Consider the following 12,481-nt stretch of genomic DNA (forward strand, 5'->3'; position numbering starts at 1 on the left):
TGATGGCTTGGCTTAAAACACACCCTTTGGTAACATTAACAACAAGAAATTCAAGGACATCAGTGAATGACCCTCCTGGCCTGCCTCACCCAAACGGCTTGTCAAGGCCAGGTGTGCCAACTTTCCTCCCACACAAGCCGATTATCTTGTTTACAGAGCGGTAACTTCACTGCCTAAGACACACAATAGTATTTCCACTCTAAAAAGAAAGTATAGAGTCAGGGAAGTCCAGATCCTTCACATTTTTAAAGCTGACACTTTGAACACTGGACAAGTAGTAGTGTTCCACTGATTTACAAAAAACAATGTCACAGTCAGTGGATGTTTGTTCATTAAGTATTATCTGAAGTGGTGGAACCATATTGAGGTCACAGAGGAGTGTCACATCATCTGTGAGGTTATAAAGCAAACCTAAGTGTGTAAACCACTTTCTGAAGTCCAACATCATCACATGACAAACATTTTCATTTGATGAGGCTTTGGGCTGAAAACTTTCCTTTTTGCTAAAGCATATAGTCAGGGCTGGATCAGGGGACCCTGACTCCTCCCTTAGGTATGCTGCAATACGCATAGGCTGCTGGGAGATTCCCATGATGCATTGAGTGTTTCTTCTTCAGTCACCTTTCTCACTCGTGATGTGTTTATGAACCTCTCTGCATTGAATAATACTTGTTACTAATCTCTGTTTTCTCTTCCACAGCATGTCTTTTGTCCTGTCTTCCTCCCCTCACCCCAACCGATCGCAGCAGATGGCGGCCCCTCCCGCAGCCTGGTTCTGCTGGAAGTTATTTTTCGGTTAAAAGGGAGTTTTTCCTTCCCTATGTCGCCAAAGCGCTTGCTCTCTGTATGTATTATTGTAGGCTATACCTTACAATATAAAGCGCCTTGAGGCGACTGTTGTTGTGAACTGGCGCTGTATAAATAAAATTGAATTAAATTTATTGGAACAAAAATATACCTAATTGGCTCCAACTGTCATGCAATTATTGATTTAAACAAATCCTAACACTAAATTCGAAGAACATTTGTGGAGCATTTGAACGATTGTCGGACAGCCATACAGAGATTCCTTGATTTATTAGTGACATACAGCAGGTACAATAAGTATTGAATATGTTACCAATTTTGAATATATTTCTGAAGGTGCTATTGACATAAAATTCTCCCCAGTTAATAGTAACAATTAATCCAATCCACACATGCAAAGAAATCAAACCACAGATGTCCATAAATTGTAAGGGGTGGCTGTAGCTCAGGAGGTACAGCAGGTCATCTACTATACACTATATTTACCTTTTTACTATATACTATATTCACACACACACACACACACACACACACACACACACACACACACACACACACAGACACTTTGTATATATATAAATATATGTGTGTTCGTATCGTATGTAATGGTGGGCCAAGTTTTTGTCTCAGTCCAGTCCTGTAAGAAAGTCACATGAATGTTAACACTCTACATTTTACTCTAGTGTATGATTTACATTTTGACCCAGAAATGGAAAAACGCTAAAAAGAATGGATGAATAGATGCATCGCTGGATAGATGGATGGACAATGCTGCTTAACATTTTGTAAATTTTCTTTAAAATGATTAAAAAATAATTTTCCATTTTTCCATTCCGCTTCTATCTTTAGACATATTGTTAGTACACACTCTCTCCCTCTCTCTCTCCGCGTGTTTATGTTGAGAGCAAAGTTACCTAAGTTAAGCGCAAAAGCAGTCATGTTTGTCAGAGTGCATTTCCGTGAGTAAACCAACAGCCTACTGACGTGATCTTCAATAGTAAGGAAAAGGACCGTTACTGCTGTCTTATTGTGAAGTGTATACTCGGAAGTGTACGTTATCTCGCGTTGTTTGACGCCGAACAATGTGCCAGTAAAAGGGCGCAGCAGGACAGGGATGTAGTCTGCCGGTGGAGAAAGCCTTGCTGTTCTGGTTTGTCCTGTAGTTCTGTCTTGTCCAACAAAAGGAAGTAACTTTTAAACCGTCGAAAAGGTATAAGCTAACTTGGTAGAGGAAATCAAAAGATTAAGTTATTTACAGATTTAATTCCAACAGGAAACTGAAATTAACATACAAACATGAATAAACTGGAGCATTTAGACGGTTTTGTGAACAAAGTATGTAGCGGCTAATAATTTTGTGCTGCTAGCTAAGTAGTTAGCTTTAGTCGATCACATCAGTGACTTAAAAAGTACAGACTCACAGTGCTACGGACGCAATAAGGCATGGAGCCTCAGCTGTGGTGCTGCGAGGGGGATGGGCCTCCTATACCGAGAGCCTACCGAGACTCCAACCTGTTGACTGACCGGGTCCTGCACGCTCTGCTGCGGGTAGAAGACATGTACCTCCCCGCTCCTAACTACTTTAAATGTGTCCAGAGAGAGATATCTCCGTACATGAGGAGGATAGTCGCTGCTTGGATGTTAGAGGTGAGTTGAGCCGATACACGTTAACCGCATTCACAGAACTCAGAATTCCTCTGCTCTGCAACTTTCCATTAAAGTTTGTGTTTTTGTTGCGTGTCACGTGGCTTCAATTACCGATTATTGATACCTGATTTCCACGCGGTAACAAGCTCATTTCACTTGATAGTCATTTTTCTATCCCACAGAGTGTGTGCGATAGATTTTACATACAGTTCCGTGACGTGAAAGCTGAAAACTATGTTAGTGGCGAGTTGCCAGTCCTGCGGCCACGCGCTGCCTTTGTGTTGGGGCTTCGCGGAGAACTTCAGTCTATTTGTCCGGTAATGTTCATTAACACCGACCCACCGTTTGTTGCATTTCCTTGGCTTATGCTCAGAGTTAAATGCGGGTTTTTTGTTTTGTTTTGTTTGTTTTTGTAATCTTGAGCTTGTCCTGTCAGTGCATGTTGTTCAGCCATTGTTTTTGTCATCACAGACGCATATCACTAAAAGATGTGGTGGGGTAACATTTTTCTCCTGTCATAACATTTTCCAATTTTAAAATCGTACGGGGTCTTTTTTTTTTGTCAACTTTTTTTTTTTATAAATTTTTCAAATGTTGCTATTATTACTGTTAAAACAGGATCATTCTGTGTTTTGGGGGGTACTTTGCCCGAATTTCAGCCAAGACGCAGAAATGGCGACCAGAGGACGCTGCAGGCATTGGCTGTGAGATGATTGTCTGTCAGTCTTCATACATTCAACATTATCAATTTGTTGGGGAGTTTTTTTTTTCTTATGACCTTGGTCAAAAACAATTCCTACCTCTTAAACATGTAAAATACTCTGTAATTACAGTTAATATAGAGCAGTATAGAGAACTGTAATATAGAAATAAAGTCTTAGTACTTATGAAATGTTTTAAACACAATCTGTTAACTGCTTTTAAAATGAATCAGGCTCTCATCACTGCATCAAGGCTTCTCGATACCTTTATGTCCATTTTGAGTGCATGATAATGAGAATTATGAGTAACTGTAATGAAATGCTCTGGGCTAATGACCTAAAATGCTAGTATGGTACACAACCTTTAATTCTGCTTCATGCTAAAGCTTTAAAATGTATTTATAATTATAAAAAATGTTGTTCTATTTTAAGAAGCATTGAGTGTAATGATAATAGGGAGTGTAAGAGGCAGAAGATTCAGTAAGATTAACAAGAATATCACAAATCGAGAGAAGAGCGAGCAGCTGACTTTGTGTCCGTTTTGAATCTTCTGTCTGAGGAGATGCATTGTGGTACTGCTCATCAGTTTGCTTTTTATGAGCAGGTGAAATGGTAATGAGAAACATTTAGTGTGGACAAGGTAGTTTTAAATAATTTTAAATATTTTCTTTTGTTAAATATCATATATATTAAGTATAATTATAGACATGTCTATATTATGACTTATGTCTATATATTAAGACTTAAAGACATATTATAGACATATCTTTGCAATTTTATTTTATATGGAATTTTTATGACATTAACAAAATTAGTAGAAAAATGGATCCAGATGCATGTTGATAATGAGAATTCACTTAGAATTCTGGTTAAATGATTGTGAAATTGTGTTAAAATGATGACAAAATTAATTAATCCTGTCAGCCTCTTTCAGGCTTTACATAAAATATCTTACTTTATATTACTAAATTATTGTTTTTGAAAAATATGACCTGGACATATTGTAGATGGCGCCGCGGAGCCAGTTTGCAGTGTTCCAGCACGAGGACCATAAGACATGAAAGCCTTCATCGTATTGACAGTTAGAATGTGTTCAAGCCGGAGCCTTATCACGCATGAGAAGTTTGGTATGGATTGGATAATGTATGTGTCAACGACAACAAATGAAATTTTCATGGCCAATGATCAAAATTAGCCATGGTGTCATGGACGCCCCCTGCAATGAAGACTCAAAAGCTCTACAGTTTAATAAGGCCAAAATATGAAGTAGATCTAATAAATCCCTAGGAGGAATTTGCAAAATTACAACACCTGGAAATGTCAAAATTGCTATTTTCAATTATTATAAACAATTATTTTGCCCGAATAACAAGAACAAATGTCGCAGATACATTAGGGCCTTCGCACTTTAGTGCTTGGGCCCTGATTACACACTTTGACAATGCTGGCTGTAAAACACATTGTGTTTGCACTGAAAAAGTTTTAAAGATGTTTCAAGAGGAAAATATACTCGTTGAATTTAAAGTAGCAGTGTCTAAAGGTATTTTGTGTTAAATCTATTAATCTAAGTAACTGCGAGTTTCTATAATCCAGTAATTTTTTTTACAACTCGAAAAAACTGTACTGTGCAGTCAAAGACTTTTTCTGTCTATTCTTAAAACAGTTACTTGACACGCTCTATTGGTTTGTATCAGAATCATTTGTAACTCTGAATTCCTTAAAGCTTTGTACACTGAGAATTAAAATAGTGACACTTGCTGATAGAGATACAGGTACTGTGTATAAAAGCCATTCAATGTAAAACCTCAATGGTAGCATTTAGCCTGTAGTCATCTCCCCCCCCCCCCCCCCCCCTTTCACGCTCCTTTTGTTTTTGTTTTTTAAGCCAAAAGGGGCCATATTTGAACAAGGCAGATGCACCTTCAAGTTGCCACGATGACCTACATACATATCTGCTAGTTAGTGCTAATAAGATATTAGAAATTCACTCCCACAGAGTGAAGCGTAAATGTGTATTTTATAAAATATTACTATATCATTAGTTTGATAGTTACATTAAAGTGTCCCAAAAGCCTAAAACAGCACAAACACTACTTAGAGGTCCAGTTCAGTGACTCCTAGCAAATGGCTTTCCGCTACCCTTGCCTGTGCCGGGACATCTGTTAGAGTATCAGGTTGTAAACATGTGTTTTTAATGCTGTAAAGTTGGGCACTTTTACACAGGCCCAAATGGGGACTGGGTTCATTTTGGGGCCAGACTCAAGTGACCATTATTATGCATCTAAGTTGACTATATTTCCCCAAAGGTTATCACTTGGATACATTTATATCTCACATTTCCAATACCTGAACTCTGTTTCTTCAAATTTTGAATCTGGTAACATTTCTAGGGAGTTTTCTCCGAGACTTAAACTAATACAACATTTTAAAAACGACTAGACAGTAGAGCTGGGCGATAGAACGATAACGATATGTATCGCGATATAACTTTTACTCGATAGAGAAATTAAGCTATCGCGATAGACCTCGCCGCTCTTGTCCTCTTAAAAAAAAAAAAGGTCAGCCAATCCAAATTAAGTAGCGCAGAGCCGAACCAATCACAGCCGCAGTCACGTCGCGTGACTTGCTACGTACAGCACAAGTGCCAAGCCGCACGTGTGTTTGTTTGGGAAGCAGCCAGCGGGTAATGGAGCCAGCGCATAATGGAGGAAATGAGTGTGCCGACTAGAAAAATCAACCGAGCGTGACCGAAGAGAAAACAGATGATGGTTCCAATGCCGGAGAGATTGTCGAACGGAAGAGCCATAGAAGTTCCGTAGTGTGAAGGTATTTCGGCTATTTCAAGTCTGACAAAAAACAGAGTGGCGTGCACTGTAAATGTGCCGAAAGCAAGTCTGGAAATACAATAAACTGGTGCATGCGTCACACTGTGCGCCGCGTTATTGTTTCGGTGAAATGAATTTCTACAATACTGTTAATTCTACTCTCTGCAGTGTTTAAATGCTTACATATACACACAGTTACTGTCCGTCCACACATACGACTCGGTTCTGCTTCTATGCCCCAGCTTTGTTTACTTTTTCCCACCGAGGCTTCTAGACTTCTGATTGGCCAACATTTCTGCACGGTTAGGAATCTAGCTCCACCTGCTGCTTTGGCATGTTCATAGCAGCGTTTTCCTTCATTTCTGCCTTTATGTGTGGACGGGATTATTTTTTAAAACGAAAACGGAAAATCTCCGTTTTCAAAAATACCCGTGTACGTGTGGACGTAGCCTCAGTCTCTGACTGGAAGCGCTAATTCGTCATTCGGCTTTTGTCAGACTAAAGTAACTGTTAAAACTGTTTGAAAAGCTCAGCTATACAACAAGGAGAGATTGAGAATTTCCTTTTAGTTCTCAGTTTATTTGATATTGACAAAAGTTAGTCAGTTTTGTCTGTTCTTCTGTAAAACAAACTAAGATTTATTTTTAGAATTAATATTTTGTTTCTAAGTGGAATTGACAATTTAGTCTGTTTCGTTTGTTCTATTTTGAAACTTAAACGCTTTAGCGGCTGCCTTTTGTGTGGTTTGCAATATTTGCCTTTATTTATCTGAAAAAGTCTCATGTTCCTTAAGTACATCTACCCTGTTGAACTTATTATGGGAAATAAATATTTAAAAACAAGCTGCTGATTATTTCACATTTTACTTGTGAGCAACGGCACATTTAAATCTTACAAATATAGTTATTTGGCTTATATCGTGATAGATATCGTTATCGCCTGAAATGAAAAAAACATATCGTGATATGAAAAAATCTCATATCGCCCAGCTCTACTAGACAGTATTTAATGGTGGTATTCACTGACTGTTGCTACAGGTGTGCGAGGAGCAGAAATGTGAGGAGGAGGTTTTCCCCTTAGCTATGAACTACATGGATCGCATCTTGTCAGTGGAACCCACGAAGAAGAACCATCTGCAGCTGTTGGGAGCTACCTGCATGTTCCTGGCATCTAAACTAAAGGAGACAATCCCACTGACTGCGGAGAAACTCTGCATCTACACTGATAATTCAGTCACACCTTCTCAGTTGCTGGTATGGCATTCTGAAGTAAACTATTTCATTAAAGTGCTCTCTCTGTTTTGAAGCTAAGATTCTGAGGACTTTTTTTTTTTTTCATGTAACATCCATCCTGCAGGGATGTCTGTCTCAAAACAAGATATCTCAGTAGCTAATGCCCAGATGCTGTAGAATGTATAGTCCCAGAGAATGACTTGTAATAGTTCTAGTAACCTCCTAACATTTTCCACCTTGCATTTAAATAAATAAATTAATTTCACTATTTTTCCACCAACATATGAGGTCTTTTATCTCTAAATATCAGCACAGTTATTGTAGTGTCTCATTGTCCCACGAGAGTATTTCCTTAATCATTTCAGATACCCCTTTTCTTACAGTGTTACTTTTAAGCCCCAAATCTCCCAAAAGTGACCATAAGATATCTGTTAATCCCTCCGTCTGTCTGTGTCAAATCCCACTTTGAACCTGGCCTTCTGTCCATCTTTGTTTTCACCCACTCACAGCAGATGGAGCTGCTGGTTTTGAATAAGCTGAAGTGGGACCTGGCTTCACCCACCCCTCTTGATTTCATCGACCACTTCCTGTCTCAGCTGCCTGTCAACAAAGAGAACAAGTCGATACTGAGGAAGCACGCTCAGACCTTTGTTGCACTGTGTGCCACAGGTATGCATGAGGCTACATCACATGCATCGCTGTCTTTATATATTGTGGTTGAAATTTCTCTTGAGCAGAGTGTGGTAATAAGACTGACTCACTGGGTTAGTACATGCCAACAAATAACTGATGTACTTTTAAACACCCAACTTCATAGTTTTCTCTACTAAATTGCATAACAATTCACTTATTCCTAATTGCTCATATTTGATGCATAAATAGACAATGGATCCACTGCTGTCTGACTACTATAATGTGCAGTGCTTTGGAGCACAAATCAGGTTGCAGTCTCCATCCGTAGAGCTGGTAGATGCCAGACCAGCTCAACCCTGCTGTCTGACTCAACCTTCCCTGGTGAAACTGTTGTGTCGTGGTTCGCACTGTCACCTCACAGAAGGTTTCATGGTTTTTAACCCTGGCTTGGGCCTTAGTTATTTTGAGTGAGGCTGGATGGTTAAAAACAGTTATGGCATTGTTTGAGAGAGGGCATAAAAGGAGGAGCTGCTTCCATGTCTGTAATGTGGGCAGGCCAAAGCAACTAGTTTGTGTGGACTTTGTGTCGAAAGAAAGAAGAAAACAATGTGTAGAAAGGCATCAGCTGAGCTGTTAAATGATGATTGATGGGATTGGGGTCAGCTGATCTGCTGTGATTATGGCTTGTCTGCTTTAACTAGTCCTGTACGCAATCTTTGGGTTTTCCTAAACCTTTAAAGCCCCTATAACTTCATCTTAATTTCTTGCTTTTATTAAAGCATCTTCATATATGAAACACATTGCCATCAATGCATGCTCCTGTTTAACACAGAACAGAAATTCACCTCAAGCATCTGTATTTTTTATGGTTTTGAATGTTTTGTTTTGTTTGTTATTAATCCCCATTTAAAAACTAACAAATTTACATTAAGTTCCTTTGATTCTCTCCAGATGTCAAATTCATAGCCAGCCCCCCATCCATGGTGGCAGCAGGCAGCATGGTGGCAGCGGTAGAGGGCTTACAGATGAGAATGGTGGGTAACACCATGATGTCTCAAAAACTGACAGAACAGCTGGCTCAGACCATCAAAAGTGACCCGGTGGGTACATCTGTTCACAGCATGACTGGTACACATTACATTCACTTAGTCACATTAGAGGAAAGATGTTAGCAGAACGAGTGTGTAATTAGTCCTGCTCCGCACTAATACTGTTGATTTACTGGAAAAAAGAGCAGAATTGAATTTAACAGGGTGTCGAAGAGAGGGAGAAGGATCCTGAGGAACCCAACAGATGCTATTATGTTTGTCAAAACGCAGCTATTAATGGGACTGTGTTGGACTGTTTATAATACGTTCAGGTTTGTTAACTTATCCAGTATTTCCAGTCTAATGAATCCCTCTTCAAACACAACAATAGAAATGGTCATGAGATGAGTCCATACAGGGAGTCATCGCGTTCCATTTACTGATATCAACAGTCAAGTTTTGTGTTAGTTGATTTTAGTTAGCACCAATTCACAACAATAGCTGCCTCAAGGCAATTAATATTGGAAGGGTTTGTTTTTTCTTTTCTTTTCTTCTTCTGTTTTTTTAAATGGCATCTTGGACCACAAGTGTTTGATGTGAGTGATGCAGTAAATAACGATCAGGTTGGGTTCTCTTTACTGGGAAATGTGGCTGCTTCTCCATCGGCCATCACAGCAGCTGCACCGTCACTTGCAGCGCAACCCTGCACATAACATTTGTTCAAAGACGCCCTCACAGCAAAGTTTTCTAACTGCAGGATATGAGACAGCAGCCCTGGTATATTTTTCTCAGTTTCAGACACTGCTCTCATTTACACACAGTAAACAGTATCGCACATGGATGACACACACTCTTCTACACGTCGTCAGCTGTTGCATATAGATTTGAATCTCCAAACTAAGGACCCTGGAAAGAAAGTGGGAGGACTCCAATCACTTTCTTTCCAGGCTCCTTAGCAATCATCCAGGTCATGGTAGTCTGTGTTTCTATGTAGGTTCTCAGTCTTTGACCACTGTTTATTGTGACTGTAAGCCTAAGCTGAGACCTTATCTTTTTAAATTATGTATTACTGTATAAATTGTATATAAATTACTCTGAACTCTCACTTTTCAGGATTGTTTGAGAGCATGTCAGGAACAGATCGAGTCTTTGCTGGAAACCAGCCTCAGACAGGCGCAGCAGCAGCACTCATTTGCCATGGAAACTAAGAAAATGGGAGAGGACCACTCAGCGACGCCCACAGATGTACGAGACATTAACATCTGAGCTCTAGCAGTAACGCTGCTGGATGAAGAAACAGAAACAGATGAATTTGATGATCGTATAATACGCATAAAAATATGCACGTCATGGAGCATTTATAAGTAACTGGACTCAACAGTCTGTCACAGCTGTTCATGTGAAGTCAGTATGAACTGTGGCAACAACCATAGCGAGATTCTCAGCAGATGGCGTTATTTGCAGAACTGGAATTATGCTAATGCAGGTGAAAAGGCTGAAAAAGTAATGTGTTACAAACAGTGTGTTGATGAATGCAGGCAGGTAGGTGTTCAACCGGGGTGAATATTTCCCTTTAAGACCTGGGCTTGTAAGCACTGAGTAAATTCAAGATGGATCCACAAAGGCCTACAGGGCCTTTTTGAACTCGCACCTCCTGGCAAAGTAAAGAATTTGAGCTTTAGGGGCTAACACTAATTATTTCTTTTAAACGGCTATGAAGCTCAAATGTATCCAAATTTTAAGAAAAACACATCGAGGCACCTCTGTAAATCAGTCTGTTTATATAAATGAAACATCCTTTTAAATATGTGTGGAAATTAGTTTTCATGGCTTTTTTTCAGACTGTTTCTATTTCAAATTACAATATTTCCTTCACATTACATGTTATTTATTAAGGTCTTTTTACTGCATTATACAGTAATTTGATGTCATGGGTCTCTCTTGTTGAATTCAGTAGGTGAATTTAGAGAGGTTGTCTAAATGTGAGTGTATTTTAAGTAGAGTAATATGAGAAATGACTTCGACATTCAGGTTTTAAACGTAAGGTATCCACATGTATCTCTGACAGTCTGATAAACTCATACAAATAATAATTCTGAATAAGATGTAATACGAGTTTATTACAGGGCAATCCTTTGATGGCCACCTAAGTGGTAAATACCAGTAGTTTACAATATGATCTTTAGTTATTTGCTTTAAGACATGACTAATGAAGTTATTGTTCAGCTTTAATTCCATGTGAACACTGATTTTCTTGAGTCAAGGCCTAAAATCCCCCCCATTGTATTTGGCTAATAAAATATACTATATCTACTGTAAAATGATCTCATGACTTGGTGCAAAATTGGTGTTGATTTTGTATCTCTGGTATACCAACATAGATGGCTAACTCCACTAATGTTATAATGTGATGTTGAATGCACGACTAGCTCTGAAGCCAAAGGATGAGCAAAGTCCCAGGGATTTTTATTTTTTCATTCCAATAAACCTGTCTGTTCTTCTACAGAAATGTAGAAAGGTACCAGATTTTCTTTGGGGGGTGAAATTTTCTGGTAAAACGTGCTTTGGTTCCATTGAAACGCACATTATCCCGTTTGCTGTGGCTGCAGGTCAGCGCTACCTATTGCAAAAGTAGATTTGCGGTTCTAATGGAGAGCAGAGACTAAAACAACTTGAAGCATAGGCTTTAAATAGGAAGACTATAAAAGCAAAACCAGCCAACTTTTAATCAAAAATTGAACATGACTTCTACTGGAACAGGTTAAATGTCCATAAGGTCTCATGATGACGATTTGGCTAAAGAGCAATGACACTGAAAACTCTGGCAAACCCATGATGGGTTGCTAGGGCTAACACACAAACATTAGAGAGACGCAAACATCCACAAGCTTAAAAACAAAAAAAGTCACTTAATGGTTTTTGAATGAAATTTCATGCAAACGCAATTACAGCAGATGATACGGTTGGGGGAAAAAAAACTAAGTGCCAAATTATAGTTAAACTAATAATAAAAACTATCCAGGGCATTGGATGGTTTTTCCAGCAGTATGCCACAGAACATTTCTGGTTTTCATTCCATCAAAGGAAAATATTGCATTTCAATTTTTATTTTATCTACTAGTAGCAGTTTCTTAGCAGCTATTTGACCATAAAGGCCTGATTAACACAGTCTCCTCTGAACAATTGATGTAGAGATGTGTCTGCTACTGGAACTCTGTGTGGCATTTATCTGGGCTCTAATCTGAGGTGCTGTAATGATTTCTGAAGGTGACTGACCCCAGTCACCTCTGCTGCTTCATCCTCAGCAGCAGAGGTGACTGGGGCGGTACACATGTGAGCCAGTTTCTTCGTAGCACTTGATGGTTTTTGCGACTGCACTTGGGGACCCATTCAAAGTTTAACAATTTTTCTTACCGGAATTTTGTTCCTGAGAAAAATGAGATCCACAAATGAGGGCATTCATTTTAAATTTTGATAGAACAGTGGCAGTATAATGTCCTCGTAAGTGGATATCAGGCCCTTGTAGAGCAAAATTTAGTATTTTGGTTTAGACATCCCAAAATGTGATGTCCACATATGTGGACGCCAGGTCCTAGGAGGTTAAAGTA

The 12,481-nt window shown here is 39.1% G+C and overlaps 1 protein-coding gene across 1 annotated transcript; it reads left to right on the forward strand.

The window, feature by feature from the left end:
• Positions 1 to 1,845: 1,845 nt before the first annotated feature.
• LOC101467298 (G1/S-specific cyclin-D1) lies at positions 1,846 to 11,197 on the forward strand. Its single transcript, XM_004556223.6, has 5 exons — positions 1,846 to 2,454; positions 7,018 to 7,233; positions 7,722 to 7,881; positions 8,797 to 8,945; positions 9,987 to 11,197. The coding sequence occupies exons 1-5, from the start codon at positions 2,251 to 2,253 to the stop codon at positions 10,137 to 10,139; spliced, it is 882 nt and encodes a 293-aa protein (XP_004556280.2). The 5' UTR covers positions 1,846 to 2,250; the 3' UTR covers positions 10,140 to 11,197.
• Positions 11,198 to 12,481: the final 1,284 nt, after the last annotated feature.

This window comes from Maylandia zebra, linkage group LG7 (assembly GCF_041146795.1).
Source record: "Maylandia zebra isolate NMK-2024a linkage group LG7, Mzebra_GT3a, whole genome shotgun sequence".
NCBI lineage: Eukaryota > Metazoa > Chordata > Actinopteri > Cichliformes > Cichlidae > Maylandia > Maylandia zebra.